The sequence below is a fragment of the Sphaeramia orbicularis genome, chromosome 12, assembly GCF_902148855.1.
Source record: "Sphaeramia orbicularis chromosome 12, fSphaOr1.1, whole genome shotgun sequence".
In the NCBI taxonomy this organism is placed as follows: domain Eukaryota; kingdom Metazoa; phylum Chordata; class Actinopteri; order Kurtiformes; family Apogonidae; genus Sphaeramia; species Sphaeramia orbicularis.
In genome coordinates this window covers 51,383,399-51,407,721 of record NC_043968.1, presented here as the reverse complement: position 1 = coordinate 51,407,721, position 24,323 = coordinate 51,383,399, and the positions used below count along the sequence as shown (strand labels likewise).

The 24,323-nt window shown below is 38.5% G+C and overlaps 1 protein-coding gene across 1 annotated transcript; it reads right to left on the bottom strand.

Moving 5' to 3' along the window:
• Positions 1 to 717: 717 nt before the first annotated feature.
• Positions 718 to 24,000, bottom strand: slc27a4 (solute carrier family 27 member 4). Its single transcript, XM_030148747.1, has 14 exons — positions 23,582 to 24,000; positions 21,462 to 21,623; positions 18,296 to 18,506; positions 17,938 to 18,121; positions 14,245 to 14,403; positions 11,453 to 11,522; positions 11,164 to 11,255; positions 10,547 to 10,656; positions 9,140 to 9,349; positions 8,679 to 8,805; positions 7,698 to 7,835; positions 7,440 to 7,604; positions 6,483 to 6,629; positions 718 to 5,804 (listed from the first exon to the last, which is right to left on the bottom strand). The coding sequence occupies exons 2-14, from the start codon at positions 21,620 to 21,622 to the stop codon at positions 5,647 to 5,649; spliced, it is 1,932 nt and encodes a 643-aa protein (XP_030004607.1). The 5' UTR covers position 21,623; positions 23,582 to 24,000; the 3' UTR covers positions 718 to 5,646.
• Between the last annotated feature and the right edge of the window lie 323 nt (positions 24,001 to 24,323).

Genomic DNA, 24,323 nt, shown 5'->3' with positions numbered 1-24,323 from the left:
TTGAACTACAAGTTCACAAAAACAAGTGTACAGAACAAGTTTCTATAATGATGTGTCATCACAAAACATGTTTAGACGAGATAAATTCATTCTTAAACTCAAATGATCTCTCAATAACAGTAAACATCTACTGCCTAAAAGACACGCATTAAAGAGTCGGCAAATCTATATGTGTAACAGAAATAGTGATGTTCAAGGTTTAAGTTCAGTAGATGTGTAATGTTGCTAAAATTAGGGGGCAAAAATAGATGTGGGCTGTGTAAGGCTCAAATAAATGGAAACAGTGAGAAAAAAAAACTTATTGGAAAAATGTATATCATCATGATAGAAGAATTTGGTGAAAGGTTATTTTAGAGAGTAAATTCCCACAAAACTATTTGTAAGAAAACACTGAAGATGAACTAAAGTTTGAGTGTTCAGATTAGATTAGTGTTGTCTTGGGTATAAGAAAGTATTTACATTTGCTACTTGTCCTGTTCCAATCAGCACACATACCAGTGTAATATTAACTACTACACAACTAAATGTAAACTTCTGTTTATTATATATTAATTGTTTACTTTGATGAAGCATTATGGTGAAATAGCATTTTAGGAAAGAAGGAATTGAAAAAAAATACTTTTTAGACTAAATGGTGGTAATGTTTAGATATTGTCCAAGTCAGTATAATTTGCAGTAACTGAAAACTCACACAATAAAGATGTGCAACAGTCAGAGTGAACAATTTAAATAGTTTTTATTAATAATGATTTCCATTCGTAGCACTGCTTTTTTCTCTTTTTCTTAAAATGCAAGATGTATACAGCTAGCCTTCAGTGGACATCAAGAGGACATCAGTGTGTGTGTTGCACACACACAGCACACCTCACAGAACCTCATCTACACATTTTGAACACAAGCCGAGAGCTGCCGCCTGTGCAATGAGTCCAAAACAGAAAAAAAAAAAAAAAAAAAATCACACTCACACATACACAGGCAGATGTGCACAAACATGTTTCCTCCTCTAGCACTGTTTGATGTTCCTGAGTACCACAAAAAGGAAAAACAAAGAAAACACAAATCAAAAGTGCAAAAAGCAGGGTGTGAACCGATGCATGAAAGAGAGTGAGACCAGAGGTACATGCACATTTCAAATACACAAGTGTCCAGTCAAGGTTTGGGATCTACACAATGCAAAAAAAAAAAAACATTTCCATATTCAAATTTCCTTAACAAATCAAGGACCATGTCAGCCAATACATTTCTGCAGTGGTTCAAGCTGTTGTCATTGTCATGCATTTCCTTTAGGTCATTCCATCTGTTCTCCAAATGCATTGCATGAGATGAGTATAGTGACTTTGAGTCTCTTCTTAATCTTAAACTCTTTACTTCTGCTTCATCTATGCAAATTTTAGTCAGGACACAGCATATGGTTCTGGTCAAACAGGTCACTCAGATCTTTAATACACCCACAGCCCTGTGCCTCACTGCTGGCTGTGCGCTGGTTTAGGTTTAATACATTGAATAATCTGCTTCTCCATCTTCATTGATTTATAAGCTGAGAAACAACAAATTGGCTCCTGCTCAACAATTTTAATAAGTAAATAAATGAATGAACGTCCGATCTGAATCCCATGTGGTCTGAAAGCTTAACAAAAAGACCAATTTCCTTTTTTAAAAAAAATAAAATAAATAAATTTGACTACGACAGCTGCATTGGATTGTCTTCCACCCATACATGAATCCCTCTTTATTCCCAAAAAAATGCAAAGCTATGAGTTCACACACACAGAAAAACAAAATCAAACAGATATAGCATTAAAACAATCAAAAGTATTATTAACAGTTAAAAAATAATAATTTAAACTCATTTTAAAAAATCTGAAAACAAAAACATCTTATTCAGAGTGCTCTGCTGTGGAGCTGTTTAGTCATGCGCCCCCTGGTGGTAAGAGTTGACAAGAGCAACCCTCGGTCAGAAGCATCATAACAGCTGCTGCATTCCCTTACATACGCAAATCACACGTTACAACATCATCATTGGTCACTCATTTGCTTTGTAGACATTCATAAGAACATTTCACACTCATCATTAAAGAATAAATACAAGTGGAAGAGACACACTCTTAAACTAAGACCACCTGTTGATAGGTGTGCACATGGAGGAAGCAGGGGTACATCTCAAATTCTGTTAAACCACTTTGTTGTTCTACGTCTACATATTCCTTTCCTAAAACAGGAAAACAATGTGGCAGTGATGTGGATCATCACTGTCAGCAGTTTGCACCCATCAACATCAGCTGTTTCAGTCAGTGCAAAGTATGAACAAAAAACAAAAAAAAAAACAAACTCTTGAAACATTAAGATTCAGTCTGCTGAACAAAATAGCATTGCCACAATACACTTCAATTCATCTAAATTCCAGCCAGTTGTTACATGTTCCACTAACCTGACTGGAAGAACGGTAGGAAGTTTATGAAGTGGTATGTTTGCAAAGTTAAGAGAAGGTCCCAGGACAATGGCAAGACTACACACAACACACAACGGCAAAAGAGATCTGAAAACAGTTCTGTGTGTAGTTGGAACTCGATTAATCCATCCAGTATATAATGTTTGAAATGTGCTCAACTAATGTTTTTACTGTTATCTGAGCCAACATGAGCACAGCATGATGAAGAAGAACTGGCAAGAGAGTGAAGCTCAGGACATGATGGAGAAATAAAGGGTCAAGCAGATGCCAGCTTGAAAGGATAGAGGGAGAGAAGGAGGGAGGAGAAGGTGTTGAGAAATGAGGAGAAGATGAATAAGGTTGGCAGAAAAATGATGAAGGCTTAACTTATAGGTGCTGAGAAAATAACAATGAGCAACAAATTAGAGTAGGAAGAAAATCAAAGGTTACAGTTGTTACTAAATAAAAAGCAGAGTTGACTCAAAAAGGATAAGATACAGTTTTACTGACAGTAGCCTTGCTGAAGTTGTCGACTCTTCCTGCACCTGGCAGGTTGAAGGTGCCACTTGATGGGTTTAATGGTTCAATTCTTAACAGAATATCACCAAAATAAAAATCTGAGTTTGTAAGATTCAGTCTAGCTTTCTTTCCAAGGCTACTATGAGTGTAGACAGGTGAGATTATGTGATATAAAAGCTAAATGGAAAAAAAACAAAAACAAAAAAAAAACACAAAGGAGGGCTCAACTTATGGAAGCTGATCCGAGATGTTACAGTATATGTGGGCCAGGGCCTGTGAATCTGGGAGGTGAACTCACAGTAAGGCACAGTGCTCTGTTTGTGGCTGATGATACTCATTCAATGCTGCTACAGCCTATGACAACAGCTACAGCAAACAGACAAAACATCTATGAACAAGAACATCTTCTCTTCTTCTACCACTCTGTTGATGCAACCACTTGCCTCATTTTTCCCTACTTTCGCCTTTGAATCTTTGGGCTCTCTTAAATCTGGCAGAATATCCGTCTTCATCACCAGAATATTGTTGAAAACAAAAGTCTGTACTGATCAGGCAATTTGGTGCTTCTTTCTTCATAATCAAGTCCTACTCATGTTTGTAAGAATATACAAACACCTTTACTTTCCGAGACAAAACCTGCACAATGGAGTGATGCAACAATACCGCCCTTTAGCTCAATATGTGAACAAGGATCAACTAATGTTTGGAACAGCCGTATGTATTTAGCCCAGGGTTGGATTTAACTTTGTGTTTCGGCAAACATTGAAACTGCAGTGACACTTGACACCAAGAGTTACTGAAGCATGGATTTGGATCAGTGAAAACAGAAACAACCTGATACATTCAAAACAAGAAAAGAAGAAAGCTATTATGTTCACAACAAAAACAAAAAATCTAACGTTTTCATAAATATGTAAACAAACACTGCAAATGGAAAATATTTGGTGTGATGCGAACATATTTAAATAAAAAGCTTTGTTTTATATCAGCGCTCCTGTGGTATGGCTGATTATTGCACTGCAAACATTGGAGCCCTATTGCACTTTAATCATCAACCGCTGGTCTAAATTTACTTTTGCATCCAAAATAAAAGAGATTCTTTTTATTTTGGGAACAAAAGAAGGAAAATAAAGTCAAGGAGACCAAAAAAGTCAAGGAAATGCATTCATGAAGTAAACCTCGGGTAGATTAACAATGCTAGTCAGACATACATCTGCTCCCATTCAGACTGATTTCCACTGAACCAACATTGGATAGAGCCAATCATAACCATTCATCTGCTATGGGGAGAGTCTGATATAGTTTGATACGATGACACATTACCACCTGGGACTGCTGCCTGCCCAGGATTGGGTTTGGTCTGTTTCTCTTACTGGCTATAAGTGTATCTGACTGCATCCAGAGACCTTTCGGTCTGAGCCTTTTGATAATGCCCCTTTGAAATAAAATTAAACCGAGAGAGTCCAGACTAATTCTATTCTGGCCATTGCCACAGTACTGTGGGACAACTTTCTCATTTGTCTATTACCACAAAGCCAATCAGCGCCCTCATTGTATCCTGTGTAGACTGGTAACCTGTAACCCTGCTGCCACAGTACTGTAGCAATAAGCACTGCACATACCATGTGCCTATCCGGTTACAGGAAAAGGCTTGGGTACCAGTTACCAGAAGCTGGTTTGTGTACCTATTCACACTTTCAGTTTCTGCATGCAGGCAAACAATATGACACGTGGGGACTGTTTTGCCTCATATGAGGAATTTGCCCAGGTTTTTGATTAATATAAATCAGCCATTGGGACACGTTCAGAGTGCAAAATTTGGATCATTTGATTGGCTCTGTGGCAATAGACAAACCGATATTTCTTGCCACAGTACTGTGGCAGTAGCCATTGCCTTAAAAATTAGTCTGGTAATACAATGCTATAACGCTGAAGTAATATTTTTGTCACCATGAGCTAATTGTGCAGGTTACGTCAAAGTTAGAAACTCCAATTCCTTTATAAAACACCCTGTTGACAAAACAACAAACAGAGAGACAGATAAGGTCCTCATAGATCCCACCCATACTGCATGTACTAAATCCACATTTAAACATCAGGTTCCATCAAGTTTGTGTTTATCTGTAGTTTCAAGTTGGTGCATTCTGGATGCCAGGCTGCCTCAAGTCCTCATCTGTCCCAGTGGTGTCCCCCAGCAGAAAGGAAGGTTTGATGCACCATGATAGACAGATATGGATTGTCTGTGGATTCTGGCTGCAGTGGCTGTGTGTTCCGAGATTGTATGAGGGATGGTTTCAAGATGTGGATTCTGCATGATTTCAAAATCCACACAGACCTGGGTACTGGGTTGCTGCCCCTCACTGTGTTTGCTGAGGTAGCGAGAGAAGTTGCCGGGCGGAGATTTGAGGAGGGATAGATGAAGTGGTGCTCTGTCTGCATGTGTGGCGTGCATCAATCAGTTTTTATGAATCAAAGAGCAAAAGTGGGTTTCTGGAATATGTATACGTGCGTGTGTGTGTGTGTTTCATGTGTTGCATTTGAGTCCATGTGCATGGAGTGTGTATGGCTATGTGTACCTATGTGTATGGGGACAGGGCCCTGCATTTTGTTGTCCTAGTTGCACTGTATTGTCTTCTTTTCTGTGTCTGTATCAGTGAGTGTGTCTGTGTATTGTGTGGATGTAGTGGTCAGCCTGGTCATCACAATTTGTGTTTCCCTGACAATATAGAGCGGTGCGTCTCCTCGTCCAGCTGCACATAGCGCCCTCTGCTGGAATCCAAGAAATACAGTCTGTCTGACACCGTGCTGGGGTCGAAGCCTTCCCTTCGCAGCTCTGTCTTCTGAAACTTAAATGTTCCTGCAATACAGATACACGGAGAAAACAGAGATATTACATAAGATTAAACAGGCTAAGTATTCCTAAACTTCAGAAAGCCACAGCCCAGTTTGAAATCTAAAAAACTGACCCACTCAAACCCTCACTAACAACTATGACAAACACACCTGACTAAACTGAAGGATTTCTTCAGAAATTAATGTTGCAGACATTTACTGCTGTTTAAGAAAACCTGGAAAGTTGCAAGTATTGCCACAATTAGCTGCAAATAAATGCAAAAAAAAAAAAAAAGACTGAGAGACTGAGAAAGTGTTTGAATCAACAGTCTTGAGGTTATAAAAATGGATTTATCTAATAAAAAAATAACTAAGTCAACCGAATGCTCTATGAAAAATGTGATTTTAATTTGAAAGAATCAGTTTTGTTAATCTGTCAAAATGATACCGTGCACAAATGTGTTGAATTGCTAGCTTTTGCTGGGGTAGAGGTAAGAAGAGAAGGAACCATGGTGAAAGAAACTGTAATTTATCTATTCTCCTACTTCACACAGTTTCAAGCTTTCAACCAAAGTGAACAGAAAAAGAAAAACTCTGGGAAATGATATGCTAATGATACTTTGCATATTGCATAATATGTGGCAGAATTTCTGTAAAGTTGTCTCTTTTTTGGATGTAAACAGTGGAGAAAGCAGCAGTCTACCTGTCTTGTTGACCTCTGGCAGGAAGCGGAGGAAGACAGGTCTGGCGTACGGGGGGAGAGCTTTCTCCATGTCCTTCACAAATTTCTCTAGGTCAGAGGAGTGAGACGGATCAGCGATGGCCGCCATTCCAGCCTTTCCTTCTGCTCCTGTGTACACAGAAAAGGGAATAATATCAGCTCCATTGTGTGGAATAAATATAACGTTAGATGTTTACATTTCGGTGCTTGTGCTGTGAGTACTGTGCTGAAAGTTTCTGTCACCTGTACATCCAACCTTCATAGGCGACTGATCATAAATGACCTTTACTTTTACACATCAAATCTACAACAAATGGCATTTGTGAATTGTCTATTCTCACTCCTATTGCCAGAATAAACCATGTATACATAATCTCAGTATAATTTTGTGATTGAATAACTTGCTACTATTTTCCCTGTCCTCAAAAGGCAGGCAGTGGTTGGGACAGATACAAGGGCTAGGCACCAAATTACTTTTATGGCACTAACAGTTGCTTGTATACAACCAAGCACCAAAAAAGGCCCAGTAACTTCCAGTAACTTTTGCAGAGTAAATCTCATCAGTACCAGTGAATGACACACAAAAATGTTTTTTATACTTTATGCTGAATAATATAAACAGACAGTACTACACAGAGCAGTGACACTTCCTAAAGATCATGGTTTTGATTTACATGAATTTTGCTGATTTTTGCTATTTTTTTTTCTCTTTCCAGTGATTAAACTCAATCATCACTTAACCACTCCAAAAGTTGAAGGAAGACATCAGATAACTCATTATCTGCATCTTTTTCTTACTCGTACTGACATAATCAGAATGTCTTTGTTCAGACTATGTGGATTTTACATGCCAGTGGTTTAGGTCTGATTTTTGAGATAGACTGAGGTCCTCTGTAAACACTAAGCATGTACAGATAATAAGCAGATGAAACATTTTACCTGGAACTTCTACTCCATAAACCACTACATCCTTCATGTCTAGCAGCCTGCTGAGAGTTCCCTCTACTTCTGTAGTGGAGACATTTTCTCCTTTCCAGCGGAAAGTGTCTCCTGTTCGGTCCTTGAAGTACATGTAGCCACACTTATCCATGATCAACACATCACCTGTGGAAAAGAGAGTGAAAATTTGTATTTACTGGCTTCTTCTTAAGTGGAATAAGATGAAAACCTAACTATATGTCTATATGTGACTCTTACCAGAAAGATAGGCACTGTCTCCCTTCTTGAAGACACTATGGGAAATCTTCTTGCTGGTTGCTGCTTGGTTGACATAGCCATCAAACCTTCGAAGGGGATCATTCTGAATTATCCTGCCAACCAGCTGTCCAGGCTCACCTAAAGACATGAAGAGATGGATAAATGTCTTTCATTTTTTATATTGGTCAATATTTTATTTAAAAAGAGATGAATACATTTTGAACACAAAAAAAATACAGCTCCATTCACAATAACAGTTCCTTCAGTCTAGACAACAATCACACACAAATAAGATGTCCAGTTTACACAGTTTGGCAAGTAAAAGTCTAAATATGAACGACAACAGTAATTTGATGAATACATAATATGTAAAACAAAAGTAATTTTGTGGTTTTAGCAATGACTCTGGCATAAATCATATGTCTGAGGTATTTTAACATGTACCATTACTGATTTGACCGCAATTGTTGCATCTCATAGAATGTCATCACTCCAGACAATGTTCATCTTTGCTTTACCGATGATTCCATCAACAAATATGGCTTGAAATCACATGATTTACAGACACATCTCCCTCTGAGATAGTCTATATACACCACATACAAGGCAAATAATGTATTTATATAGAGCAGTGTTTCTCAACCTTTTTTGAACAAAGGCCCACTAACGGCAACATGAGCCTCCTGCCGCCACAAAAATTCCCAAAAAATTAAAATGGGGGGGTGGAATATCTGCCTCTGTTACATGTCGGGGCTTACACGGGGTCTTTATGCAGGGGTACTGAGCCTGTTGAGATACACTGTAATAGTTTAACCACTTGCATGTGGACATGGGGGGAATCTGCTGCATCTCCTTTGTACTAATAGCTAGTGAGTCGGTGATTTTTCATGATTTTTTTTCCCCTCTTGTCCTGTGCTTGTGCCCTCTGGGAGAGTGCCCACAACCCCTCGGTTGAGAACCACTGATATAGAGTAAACTCACCAGGTTTACAGGGAATACAGACACCGTCAGGTCCTCTAATTAGCTCCATGGTCTCTTCATCAACTTTGACCAGTCTGATGGGGTAGATGTAGGGTAGAATCTGACTGTTGAAGCCACAAGCACCAATCTAAAGCACAGAAAACAAGGCAATGGGATAACTACCAAAAAACATCTTCACTGCAGTTTAATTTTTGTTGTTTTTTGTTTTCTTGTTGGACATTTTAAATTGATCTTTGAGGTCAGGTAGACTTTGATGAAGAAGAAAAACTACCGAAATTGGGACCAAAACACATTCTGAAATAGCAGAAAGATTAGGGGAATTTAGACCAATACAGGAGACAAAGAAATTACATATTACATATATAGAGATGAAAAAAATCCTCAAAAGCCATACAAGTGATGACAAAAACAAAGCTGCATGTCAAGCTCCTACAGCACTTGTCTAGAGGATAAATTCTCACATGGTTGTCGAAGTTGCCGAGGCTGCAGTTACATTCTGTTGCTCCGTAGAACTCAGCGATCTGCGGGATATTGAAACGCTTCATGAACTCCTCCCATATGGACTGGCGCAGCCCATTACCCAGTGCCATGCGCACACGATGTTGTCGCTCAGTGTCTCGAACTGGCTGGTTCAACAGGTATCTGCAGATCTCCCCAATGTACTGCACAATCTGGAGAAACATGGTGAAAAAGATGAAAACAAAATAGATATAAAAGAGATAAGTACCAATTACAGCTTTAATACCAAGCTCACAATAATGAAAAGCAGAATTATCATACTGAACTAAGAGAAACTATCAAATTTATTTATCGGCTAAAATTTACTTAGGGGGTCAAATGAGTGGCCATTTTTGTCAAAAAAAAAAAGTTGTAAGAAATGCATAGAACTGTGTTGAAATAATGCTAATCCATTTGTGCACCGACTACTGATATTATTTGACAGTGAAAGCTATATTTTCAGAAATATTGGATTTTGAATAGCACGTGTATGTGAAAACTTTTGCTGGTGGACGGATGTGACATTACCCATGATGATCTGGTCAGTACCAGTACTTTATTAGTAATAAACGTATATACTTACTATTGCTAATTATCCTCTTATTCATAAATGTTAGTATTGTGGATCTAAAACAATAACAGCTGACACAAAAACACAAAATGTGGCAGTGGACGGATGTGACATGGTTGTTACAGATCCCATCATACTGATGCTCGGCAGCCATGTCACCGTTTCCACAAATGATCCCTGTGCAAAAACTAGCATCATAATTATTTATTGTATAGTTTATCATCATACTAAAGAGTAAATAACAATATAGAATTGTTATTTCTTTATAAAAATGCTTATTATTAGAAAACTGTTGGTTTAAAAAGTGACATGTGACATTCTTAATGTATGTATTGGCGTAACATAAGCAGGATGGATCAGCACCATACTCCATATTGCAACCTGTAAAAATAAAACATGTGATGTGTCGTATATAATCTTGTAAGAAAAACTGGGGAATCTAAAAGATTCAGATTCAGAAAGATTTGTGTTTCAGGTAAATTCAGTTAAAATATAACTTGGCCATTTGTGACATGAAAATATAGCATTAATTGTGATGAAATTGGACATTTTTGACCTGAAAACATAGTTCATATGATCATCAACATGTTGCAACAGAACTGAAATCCTGTAAATTTGCATAACTTGCATTTACCAACACAAAGTTCCTTTGGGGATTCACTTAGATTGATTTCTTATGCACAAAGACATAAATAAGACCTCTAAGAAAATTTTAGCCATTATAGAAAGGACAGGAGCTGGAGCATGTGCAAATGTAGTGTTCTACTTTGGTGTCTATAGCGGTGTGCATTATGCTTACAGTGCAGTTGTATTTGACACAGTCGTCCCAGAAACGTGACGCAGAGAACTTCTTTTTGATTACCACAGTCATGCCATGTATTATACACTGGCCCACTCCAACAATGTTACCTGTGGACAAACAATACAACATATGAGGAATATAAAGCATCAGCCTAAAATTTAAAGCACTTTTTTATTTGATTAAAAAAAGGAAAAAGGTCATTATTGTGTTGTAGAAAATTCCCCTACTTTTCCACAGAGGTGTATGCTTGTATTCAGCTTTAACAAGTTGCTTGTTAGCTTTAATATTATTGCCTAATCATTAGGTATTATTAAGGCCTTTTTCAATGACCACATTCTATAGCTACCAGGCCATTAACTCACAATTTTCCTCTCAATAAAGATAACTGCCGCTTGACAGAAAGTGAGGAAGTTGTTGTAAATGCATTACATGATCTTTGCATGCTTTGCTTAATATGGGCCTTTTGAAAGGGTCGCATAACAATACACTACTAATATGTTAACAGAAAAAAACAATACTGCATGCATGTACCTTAATATGGAGTGTTTCCAAATGCAATTTTATCTCTGTTAGTTTCAGTCTTAAAGAATCAAACACAAAGATGGAAGTTTTACCTGCAGAGTGGTACAGTGGAAGGCAGTCATACAACACATCTTCTGACTTCATCCTAAAACCATAATATACCAGAGCTGCCATGCGGTAGTACCTTTAAAAAAAAAAAAAAGAGAGAGGTGAGACTGAGCAAAACAAGAGACAGTGACACAAAATCAACAACTTTAATACATTTTTCCATTGTTTTCTCTCTAGCGGCATTCACATTACACACCAAAGCTACATAGATCAACAAAGAGAACAGCTGCAGTTCCTCTGTATTTGTTAGATAACTGCACGGCTCCTTCCTACCTGCTGTGCACAACAATAGCAGCTTTAGGCATCCCAGTGGTTCCTGATGTGTAGATGTAGAACAGCCGATCTAGAACAGACAGCAGAGACAGAGATTAATAACATGTACAGTATGTTTAAACCCAAATAACAGGTGTATTAGGTTCTTTTTGTCACTTCTAAGCACTTAGGTGAGAAAAGAACGAACGGTCTGTTGTGTAGATGTGGAGTTTAGATAGGGGTGCTCGGCAGTGATTAGCATAGTAAAGCAGAAAAGCAAATGCTTGGTTTTGATCCTTCATTACAGGTCCCTTCATAGTTCTGATTACGTTTAGAGAAAGTTACAGCATTCAAGGACTGAGATCAAATGAAACAGAATCCCTTCATAAAAACCATGAAAATGAAAGTTTCAAATAATTTTTTTCTCAGGAGGAAAGTGTATTTTGGATCAGGATCACACAGAGGTCTATTTCAGCCTGAGAGCTCTGAATCAAGATGTATGTACAACAGCTACTGTAGAAAACAGTGATTTTAGATCAGAGTAGACCCGAAACTGCAGAATTTTTTTAATGTGACCTCTCTTATAACCTTCTAAGATTTGTAATAAACTAAAAAAAACATACAAGGCAGTACACATTTCATGATATATGCACAAAAAAGATAATATCATATATTATACAACTTCTTTATATTTCTAATCTATTCTCAATATGCTCCAACTGATCTGATCCTGATGTATTTTAGCATCTATGTAGTCTCCACACTTCTGCTGTGCTGCGCCAGTGCTACAGATAAGACTGGCGTCATCTTTGAATAATGGGATTTCTCTGGTTATTTCTTTAAAGAAATCCCTCTCACTTTGGGCAGTGCTGAGTACAGGACGCAGCAACATTGCTTTGGAATATCTAGGACACTGAAGACACTAAGTTTACATGCACACTAATATTCTACTATTATTCAGAATTTAACAATATTCTAAGTTGCTAGGTTTCATGTAACAATCAAATTCCACTTGGATATTCCAAATGGAGCATTTTCTAATTCAGACATGTGGGATATGCTGATTGCATTTTAGTTTTATGAGGAATTGCATTATTGCTGGTTGCAACATAGAACAGCTGCTTATGTTCAGCTGAGGGACAGACAATGATCAGGTCTGGCAGAGATCAATCGGTCTGAGGATCAAAAAGGCCCAGTAACTTTCAATACCGGCAGAGTAAATCTCATCAGTGCCAGTGAATGAAACATACAAATATTTTTATACTTCATGATTAATAACATTAACAGACAGTACTACACAGATAAAATATACAGTTAAATGACTGTTACTTTTACACATCAAATCTACAACAAATGGCATTTGTGAATTGTTGTCTATTCTCACCCCTGTTGCCAGAATAAACCATGTATATATAATTGTGACTGAATAACTTGCTGCTATGTTCCCTGTCCACAAAAGGCAGACAGTGGTTGGGACAGATACAGGGCTGGGTACCAAATTACTTTTATGGCACTAACAGTTGCTTAGATACAACCAAGCACCAAAAAAGGCCCAGTAACTTTCAATGCCTGCACAGTAAATCTCATCAGTACCAGTGAATGAAACACACAAATGGTTTTTATACTTTATGATTAATAATATAAACAGACAGTACTACACAGAGCAGTGACACTTCCTAAAGATCATGGTTTGGTTTAAATGAATTTTGCTGATCTTTGCCGATTATTCTTTTGTTTTGCTTCTAGTCACTAAACCCAATCATCACTTAACCAATCAAAAAGTTTAAGGAAGACATCAGATAGCTCATGATCTGTATCTTGTTCCTGCATTTACTGATATAATCAGAATGTCTTTCGTTCAGGCTCTATGTGGATTTTACATATTCCAAATTAAGCCTTCTTCCAAATGGAGCATTTTCTCATTCAGACATGTGGGATATGCCGATTGCATTCTAGTTTTATCCATCAGACAGAAGTCCATGTTTCAGGTCGGAATCAGAAACACACCTACTGTTAAACATTATGACAGAAGACATCAGCAGCTTTAAAGATTTGACTAAAGAACAAAGAGCACTACACTGTGTGATGTTTTTCCCAAGGTGTTTGAAGGAACAAAAGACGAAGGATGAATTCACAAGTAGAACGTCTGACACCGGTGGAAAAATCTGAAAAAGCATTACTTTTAATGGGGTATGCAGGGCTGCATGTAAACAGGAATATTTGAGGAATATTCAGTTTTACAGCCTATTTCAAATATTGTCTTTTTCGGAATTAGGGAAAATCATTTAAGTTTATAAACTTAATGAAAGGGTGAAGGTTTAATCCCCATCACAACCCTGTATTTGTTCTAACTTGTTAATTTGTCATAATTAATACAACATTTTAATAAAACATTATATTTCAGCTCTTTTTCTTTTGAACACAGCATACGTACTATATAAAAAAAAGGCAGATTTTTTTCACTATGAGTTAGCAATACAATTTCACAAACTATGAGTCACTGCTTGGCCCCTGAACTGTTATTTAGTACTTCTCAACTATTCTGTGCTTCCAGACTCAGCCAATCAATGCAAATAAATTACTTTTGCATACAAATATATTGCTGTGGTGTTGAAATTTTGACTGAAAGAAATGGACAGACATAAATTAACAAATACTAACACAAAAGAAGAAGCTTATATCACACAACAGAAGACTAGCATGTTACACTATGAACTGTTAAATGACCTTCTGTTCAATTAGCCCACACCTATGTCCTCCAGGGAGCAGGTTCTAATTAGTTCTGGGACATTTAAATGACATAGTGGTCTCACCTGTAAAGCAGCGCTGGGGCCGGCTGGGCAGGTGAGACGGGGCGGCGGCCAGGAGGGGCTCTAGGCACTCAGTTCCCTGTGGGACTCGTTTGGGGTCCCAGTCTCCGGAGCAAAACATCTGTACTGCCTTCCTCATTGAAGTGTGGACCTCAGACACAGCTATTGGAGTAAGGGAAACACATTTAATTAATTACATACAGCAATTATTCTATGACAAATAGCAGTGAAAGAACAAGCAGTGTCACATCCGGGTAATAAAAACTGTGAGTATTTGTGAATTGACAAGCAAATCAGGGGGAAAATGTAACAGCAGATAAAGTATAGATAAAAAGCTGTAGTAATGGGTAATATAGGAAATAAGTGGAAATGAAGGGAGAGAAATGGAAAGGGAAAAAAAACAAAAAAATAATGTGATTTTAATGACAGAGTGAACAGCAAAGTGAAGGAGTGAATCGTTCATATTTTCCCCTTCTAACAGACACTGAAGCCTAATTTAAAAGCCTTATGTCATGCAGACTCAGTTCTACTATAATGCTGCTAGCTTGACTCTGGCTTCAGTATCAAGAGGCTGCAATTCCAATTACTAAAAGGCATAAAGCACATGACAGGTCCAGGAGCCAGTAAAGAGACAATTACACCAATTCAGTACAAACCATTCATTCATTCGTTGTAGCTGGTAGGTTAGGTCTTTTCATAATATGAGGGTCAAGGAATGAGGGTCATGAGGAGATAGAAATAGACCCTTAATATTTGATCACCCTTCTCAGATGCTGTCATTTTATTTTAAAGACTTGCAGTTGATAGGATGTTTAATAATACACTTAACATGATACATCAACAAATGTGTACTTATTAAAGCCCGACTGATTGATCGGCGGACCAATTAATTGGGCCAATTATAGTGTATCACCGATTAATCAACATTGGCCAATATTTGATCAAAGTATGAACTTTTTTACTGCGTGGAGATTCAGTCGCTCGCTGCTTCTGTGTGTCTGTGCTGCCCGCAGAGTTAGAGGAATAGGAAAGGGTGTCATGTTCACTTTCACTCTGACAATGCCCAGCCCCCCCACCCCCACAGACCGCTATCCGCCCAGCCTCTTACGAACTATTCACCCCCCACCCCCATCCATGCGCTTCCTGTGTACCTTACAATTTCATTATGCAGGCTCCTAGGTATTAATATTGTATATCAACACTGATATTAACACTGTATATTAATTGTCACTTACATTTTAAAGAGTGATTTACCAAACAATTTTTATGCTACTGCTTATTAAATATAGACTCACATCTTTTCCCACAAATCTGCTCTCCCCTGCATAAAAACTACCACATGTACAACCCCTGGCTCCCTACGAGTCACATACTAATCTTATATAAGACTATTACACAGCGGTTTAAATTTGGGCCAATTATCTTTGTGAGATAAATAAAGATGCAACTCTTAATTCACATGTCCACTATTATTTAATATAAGACTATTATGTCCTGTGGATATCAGTGTTCTTATTTAATATATTGGCTGATATATTGGTTATCGGCCAACATATCAGATATTGGCCTATGTATCGGATATCATCTTTTTTTAGCCCCCAATATCAGCATTGGCCCCAAAAATCCCTTATCGGTCGGGCTCTGGTACTTATCATGTTATGGTAATGATAAAATGCATACATACAGCTCTGAAAAAATTAAGAGACCACTGCAATTTCTTCTGAAATCAGCATATCAGCATGTATGACAGCCATTCCATTCCTGTGTTTGAATTCTAACACAAACACACCTTATTCTACTGGATAAACATCTGATCCATGTCTTATTTAAGAAGGAGAAGTAAAAACCACTACTGTGGCCATCACTATCTTCTTACAATAGACAAAAACAGTGCTATTAATACCACAAAAGTAATTGGAATCCAAAAGTAACTATTGAAAACTACTGGACTTCTGCTCTGATGATGTTCCCAAACTCTGAGGACTGGTTTTTCTATCAGGACAATGCTCCTGGCCTCAGCTAGGTCAATAAAGGTGTGGATGACAGACCATCTGATGAAAACCCTGTCATGGCCAGCCCAGTCTCCAGACCTGAACCCACTTTGAAAACTTCTGGAGGAAGATGGATGGTCACAACCCATCGAACATTGCTGAGCTTCTTGAATTTCTCTGCCAGGAGCTGCATAAAGTCATCCAACAGCAATGGAGGAGAGCCAAGACACATGAAAGCTGTCACTGAAACTCAGGGTTATTCCACCAAATATTGATGTCTGAACTTTTCCCAAATTACAACATTAGTATTGTGTTGTTTAGAAATGAATATGAACTGGTTTTCTTTGCATTATTTGAGGTCTGAAAACACCTGCATTTTTTCTTATTTTGACAGTGTGTCATGTTTTGTAAATACATGCTCTAACAATATTTTTATTTGGAATTTGGGAGAAATATTGTCGGTAGTTTAGAGAATAAAACAAAAATGTTCATTTTACTCAAACACATACCTATAACATCAGAGAAAGTGATAATTTTGCAGTGGTCTCTTATTTTTTTTCCAGAGCTGTATGTCAGTGGCAGCAATTACACGTTAGAGAAATAATGCTTATTTCCCTCAGGTGTTGCTTAGCCAAGCAAAGCTTTATCTAACAGTCAATATCATCCACAGAAGTTTCAGGCCTGCATCATTAGCTGCATTTATACATTTTATGAACCCTCCATACTTCATCTATAACTCTACAACCTGTTTTAAAGCATAATAATCTGCTCTGGACCTTCATCTTCACCATTCCTTTCTTTCCCGTCATTGCCCATCTAAAGCTCTATTGATCGATACGGAAGAGAGACAGGTCCTCCATCTATGTTTTATGACTTCTACTGCTTCGCTCCTGCACCACTCACCTCCTACTTTACAGAGGAAATGGAAAAAAACTCTCATCAACGTAAAAGCAAGTGCTTTGGCATCTTGAACGGTCAGATACGATGCTGCTAGACTATTCTATACTTTGAATTTTGGCTCAGCTCCTTCTTTACCACAACAGACTGGTACAGCGTCTGCTCTCAATTTACCGGTCGATCTACGTTCCTACCCTCATCTATGATCACGAGCTGTGGGTAGTGACCAAAAGGAAAACATCACGGATACAAGCAGTGGAAAAGTGGAAGCAGGAGGAGACCCCGGGCAGACCCAGGAAACACTGGAGGGACTATATCCCTCAGCTGGCCTGTGCATCCCCACCAGAGGAATTAGAGGAGCTGGCTGGGGAGAGGGAAGTCTGGGCTTCTCTGCTCAGGCTGATGTCCCCGTAACCCAGACCCGGATAAGCGGAAGAAAAGGGATGGATGGATATCCTATACTTACACGATATCCAAATCATGTTAAATGGCTTATTAAGCTCTTGAGTCATTCCACTCAACAGAGGCATGACTCCAAAAATTGTATTTCTCTATACTTATTGTTTGAGTCAATCACATACACTTGACAGAAACACTAGAATGTACAAAAAGATAAGTGCGTATCTTTGTGTGCATTTAAAAACCACAAAAATGGCAAAGCAACACATTCTTGCATTTAAGAAGCTAAATCTGGCAAAGTATCATGGTACTGTGTAACACATGATATACTTAAAAGCTCAGTTAATGCTATCTACCATCTACTGGTCTATTAATTTATTATCATATAAATAATTTTAACAGCGCTTACCATCAGTCAACTCTGAGCCAAACACCACAGCCTTGGCATTGGAGATGGTGACGCAGTGGACCAAGGCCTCTAGTCTCAAATTGAAGTTGATGAGAGCAGCCTCTACTCCAATCTTGGCCATGCCAAGCCAGAGGCCCACATACTGAGACCTGTTCTCCATAAAAAGGGCCACAACATCCCCCTCCTTAAGAGAAACAAAAAGAAAAAATGTCTCATCAAACTAACTGTCATCAGGTAAAGACAGGAGCCAAACTGGTGAAGCTTTGAAGGATGACATTATGGGACTGAGTTCCATTGCAATCATAAGAAATGTATTTTTTTCTAGTCATTTCATGAATATTTTACCCCACAGACTCACCTTGAAACCTCTTTGTAGCAGCAGGTTAGCAACTCTATTGGAGTATTCATCTAACTGTCTGAAGGTCCATTTCTCCCCAGTCCCCTCAAAGATCAGCGCTGTTTTGTCGCCATAGCGGTGGACTGTTTCAGCAAAGATCTTAGGTATAGTGTTCTTCTCTCGTAGGTGACGTCTCACATTCATCTTCACCCGCAATAATACACCTGCCGCGCTAAAGAAAATGATAAAAATACCAGAGTAATTAAAAAGGAAAACAGACAGTTAAATAGTTGATGCAATTTACCCCTTGGTCCCATCTAAAAGCCTATTTTAGCAACATGTTCTGCTACCTGTTCTCCAAAGAATATCATCTGGTGTATTAAAGCAATAAACAAATGCCCTGTTTAGTAAATGTTCAGTATATCTGCTTTTTAGTAACATTTTGGTTTCTCCAACCAAATGACAATGTATTAATAGACCACTGGTGCATAAACCAACAACACTAGCTATATGCTGCAATTACCGGAATAAAAGCAGAGAAAATAATAGAGGCATTTTACAGATGAACAATTGTGTATAAATAAAATAAAACAGCCTATTGAATATTTATTGCACTAAGCTTTTCCTTCTATTGTATGGAGATTAAGAAAACCGTTATAGTCCTCTGTTCAGTGCGTAATTAATAGTGGTGCTAATCCTCTCATAATTGATGGGCAAGAATAATCACAGTTTGTAACTTGAAAATGCAAGCGGTGATAGCTGCAAAAATCTGCAAAACAACAGATATTATCTTCAGGTTGGTTTGATTGAAAGCCTTTACAGCTCATCTCTAATGATAGTTATGTGACACTTACCTATACCATTCAAAAGGTAACGACAGAAGGTACGAGATATGACAATAGAGAAGGTTGGGTGCAAGGGGCAAAGTTTACCTTAACAGCAGCATTTAACAGAATACTTTGTATTTATGCAAAAATATAGATGTCAATCTGCAAAGTTCTGTGTTGAAAAAAATCAATTACTTCAAGATATGACTACAAGTTTGAGATAACAATGTTTTCCTTAAAGCACAAGGGATTAGTTTTATGCTGAGATAAACACAATTTCCTTGTAAACTGGCACTCTAAAAGCACTTTGTACAATTGGCCACAATAAAACTGTTCCAACCTCATTGTGTTGCAACAGAGGAGCTGAGTGAACTCTGCACCATGCAAATTATTTCTTTTACTGAGCTATTTATTGAAAACATCATCAGTCTGACTTGCTGTCGACATAATTACTTTTATAGAAGATGTTACAAAACTGTGAAAAAAAAGCACTAAAGCATGAGGAAACAAACAAACAAACAAACAAAAAATCAAACAAAAGCAGGTACTTAATGTCTACTGAACCACCTGTAGTAATGTCTGTGTTTTACAGAGATAAAAAAAAAAACTGTACAGGAGATACTTACGGGTTGTCATAGTACGGGTTGTACTTTGATCATAATATAATTTTATTGTGCTTTATTTCCAGTGCCATGACTTTAATTGTAATTTGTATAGCACTTTGGTCAACACAGATTATTTTGACTATTAAACATGTTATAGTATATTTCAAAATGACAATTTATACTATAAGTTACTGCAGAAAGGACATGCTATGTCAGCCACAAATAATACATTTTTAACTTTCAACCATTACCAACATAGAATATGAATGGACTATAGCATAACCAGAATGTGCTATGTAACCTGCTAAAGTTTGTGGTTTAATGCGTAGCAGCAGATTCAGCCACATGTGTCATTGTTTTATGATATGCAGCAGTGTACTTATAAACAAATATTAAATCCTAATGTCAGCATGTATCAAGATTATAAAAGAAAACATATCATTATTTCATAGGGGAATATTCTATTGCTGTTTGAGAGAGATCTAAATTTGTTTATTTTTGCGTACATTTACAGCCAAATGATTATGTATTAATGTTTAGATTCTGATTTAAATTTAGAGATGTACCCTTTGGAGTGGCCACAGGTCACATTTGGTTTTTCTGTTAAAACAAGGTGTTAACCACACACAAACTATCATAGTAACTGTCAATAGTAAATATTAGTTTTAGGTAAGAGAGTTAAAAGCTTTGTCCCTTCCCCCAACCTCCCCATTGTTCTTTGTCTAAAATATGTCAGGCTACCTGCTCTGCCACAAAGTTTTGAAACTGCAGGAATGCACACATGCTTGTTAACACTTAACACTTCTTAACGTTAGACGGTTATCTGTATGTCTTCCCTGGTTAGTAACTCCTCAGGACAGCTGAGTGCAAGACATGGTTAAAAATATGGCAGTACCCTCAAAATACACATTGAATTATCAAATAGGCTGATAACTGTATGAATAAAAGGCATGCTAGGAAGACACATAGAGAGTACATAAGTCTGAACGGTTTAAGTTATTTTTGCAGATCATACGTTGTATGAAACTTGAGCTTTTGCAGGCTTTTAATGATTAACACAGTTGACAGAGAGGTCAAAAACAATAAACCTGATTTATGGCCTTCCCTTACCTGCATTTATGGCTTTGCTAATAAAGTCTTGCCAATCTGCTAGAGGTCTTATTCTGACTTTCTGAGGACACAGTGACTTTTGATTGCTTACTGTGTCAGCAGCAGCAGTCAAATATGTGTCACTCTGTGTCCAAGGATCTATATTTAACAGACTACAAACATCTTCAAGAACAATAGCTAGTGAGAGGCCTTTTCTCACTGTTTTGGGCCTGTATTTTGTACTTTGCTTTGGAAAAAACAAGACAGTTTTTGCCAGCTTATGAAAAATGCAATGGGACAGTGACAGTACAACAATTTTTACTGGTGCTTCCTACACACAATTTATATCTAAACATTGTTAAATTAAAGCTGTTAAGTCAGCACTTTATACTCTTTACTGTTCCTTCACTCCAGATCTAATGGAGTGCAGATTCAAAACAGAACATTTATCACTGCCCAAACACTTACATACAGCACTGTGTTTTAGCTGCAGCTTCGAAATGGTTAAGATAAAAACCTGACAGCCAGAAAAACATTAATGAATTATTGAATCTATGCAAAAGTAATAACTGTTCATACAATTGAAAGCATCAGTACCATCCAAAATCCATCACTCTCCCAAAACTAATTAAACATCCACACTCACATCCACATCTCTGTACTTACTGTAAGTCTCTGCCAACTGTTTTGGCAAAAATCTGCAGGAAGCTCCATCCTCCGCTTCCAAGGTAGAAGATCAGGATGGCAGGGATGACCTGGAACCAAGGCAAGCCTACCAGCAGCCTCAACACAAACAGCAGTGCTGTGCAACACGCTAGACGCATCATCCTGGAAAAATTCACACACACACACACACACACACACACACACACACACACACACACACATAAAAACAGATACAGATAATAGCCTGCAAGCTACAAACCATGGTTACTATTCACAAACATTTCAAACCAAAGAACATACCAGGAGAAGAAAAGGTATCTATTGTTTAAGTTAGCGAAACCAAAATCAAATCTGTGTTAACAAAACTATATATAAGCCTCAGATCAGCTGAAACCCTCAGTTTATTTAAATCCAGGTTAAAGACCCACCTGTTCTCAGCTGCGTTTGAATAGAGTTTTTATTCTTTTAAGTTTTTATCTGTTTTATCTATTTATCTGATTTTGTTTTGTTTGTTTCTCTCATGCCTATACTTTTTATTGCTTCTGCTGTAATGCTTTTAATGTTTTTGTAAAGCACTGGGAATTGTCTTGTACATGAAATATGCTATAGAAACAAACCTGCCTGGCCTATATTTAGGGTAAACTTCAGAATGTTATCTACTTGTTTTGACCTGGTATTTATTAATATTAATGGTTTACATTTACGGAATGATAAACTTTTATTTCAACTGGGAATGTACGGAGGCAGAGGCTTTGTTTCTAATACATACATGTACTGAATTCACTATATGATTTATAATGGTGAAGGATATTCAGGTCAACAATAAATCCTTAAGAATAACTCAGTCGGCCAAACGTTAAAGCAAATGAATAAACTAAAAGAAGAGTTGTTATAAGTAAAGTATGAATAAATAAGGATTTTAAAAAGCCATTAGCTATTTTTTCTGTATGTTATTCCAGGTTGCAGGTGGACAGCAAATAAAACTGGGATTATTTTACAAATTCCAACATGTTATAATGATTTTTAGGGTTTAATCTAGTAAATGAAACCTTAACAAACACACAGACTTGCAGAAGTGATAACATCATTGACCTTTCTTGGTGTCAAAGCTGAATAAAGCCTGGGACCTTGAGAAAAGCCTGAGTGGGATCCAGTCTGTAGTGACAGCTGAGAGCAGCAGAGGACAGCACGTGTTGACACTGGTGTCCACTGCTACCTGATCTCCATCCTCAACCAGTCCAGATAGGTTTACATGAGCCCTTATTATCTATTTATTAACCTACTTACCAAAAAAATAAGTAAATAAAAATACCCTTCTGCTGTGCATTTCAGGAGGAAAACCGTGTTGTACCACTGTAACCTGCAACAAGGGGACAAGATGCTGACTACAATGCATCACCCCGTCTATCTGCATGTGGAAAATGGTGACGAATGCTACATCATACCATTCAGTAGCTATCCTGCTATCCTATTATTTATAAAACAGGCCTGTGTGTTGCGGAAGATTGAATTACTATGAATGTGCAGCGGATCGACACGATAGGGTTTGTCGCTGATGTAGAGAAGGAGAAACAGCTTCATCATTCGCTGCTATTTCCGGAAATTGAACAGACGCGTAGCATCATATTGCGGTAATGCTCAGAGAAATAAAAGAAAGAGGCTGAGGCCACCGCTGGTCAGACTACACCTCTCTAACCATGCCATGTGCTTTCAGACAGGGACTTTGGCCCACATTAACCGGGCTAACCTGATGTTATCATGATAACAGGCGCGCCTTTGGAAGCTGAAACGCAGCGTATTGCGCGCATCGGCTTAAGGAAGCAGATAGACAGTATGACAGCAGCAGCAGCAGCAGCAGCAGCAGCAGCCTCTTTTAGGATGAACTGACATTCTCAATATGCCCATCTGCGGTCCAATAAATTACCTTTCACGGGGGGGAGGCTGAAATTACATAGTAGAGCCAATACAATGAACCATCGAAGGCTCACAAGGTTGACGGAGGACAAGGGGGAATGAGCACCGGGCTCCTTTTGCCTTTCTCCTAGCATAAGAGCCCCATCCCTGAAGTTAAACACCATTATTCGACTGGGCAGTGGCGGACCTATTTGGCTGAGCCTTACCTTGCTGTTCGATCACACCGTCACAGCATGTAGGTGCGCACAAAACCCAGACGTGAAACTCGTTGTGTGCGATTCCACCTTGATCGGCTTATAGGCTAGCCTGGTCGCCCCCTCCGCTGCTCACCGCCGTTCGCCTGGCTGACAGAGGCTCACAGAAACGCACACACACACACACATACACACACGCACCGGGATCCCCTCCTGTTGTTAATACCGCGACGAGCTGCTGCCCTTCTCCTCTCCGGTGCGTCTGGAGACAGATTCACCTGGCCGCGCGCGTCGACTTTAACCCCACGATCATCATCCGTTCATTATTACAGCCATTCATATCTTTTCTTCGTTCATTATAGCCGATAAGCTCGCTAGCCAGCGTAATTCAAATGACCTTATAATTTCCTTAGCTGCGCCCGCCCACCACCGTTACCGTCCCATCAGCGCATCAGGAATAAGCGCTGATTGACAGTCGCCTGAGCCAATCAACACGTCGAGTATTTTTTTTTTATTTTACACGTCCCAACCGTCAGGGGCGGGGTCTGCGGCACTTGCGAAGAGGAAATGCGGTGTGGCCCTTCTGCTCGTAGACGCGAACAAGGCCTACACGTAAGGCAGTTTCCTCCCGGTAGTGGCAAGGCCCTGATGATGCGGAACAGTGTGGCGTGAACCGAGTCCTGCCTCTGCGCACAGACCGCCTCATCACGGCCATTCATTCGCGTGCGCTCTGACACGAGCCGGGCTGCAAACG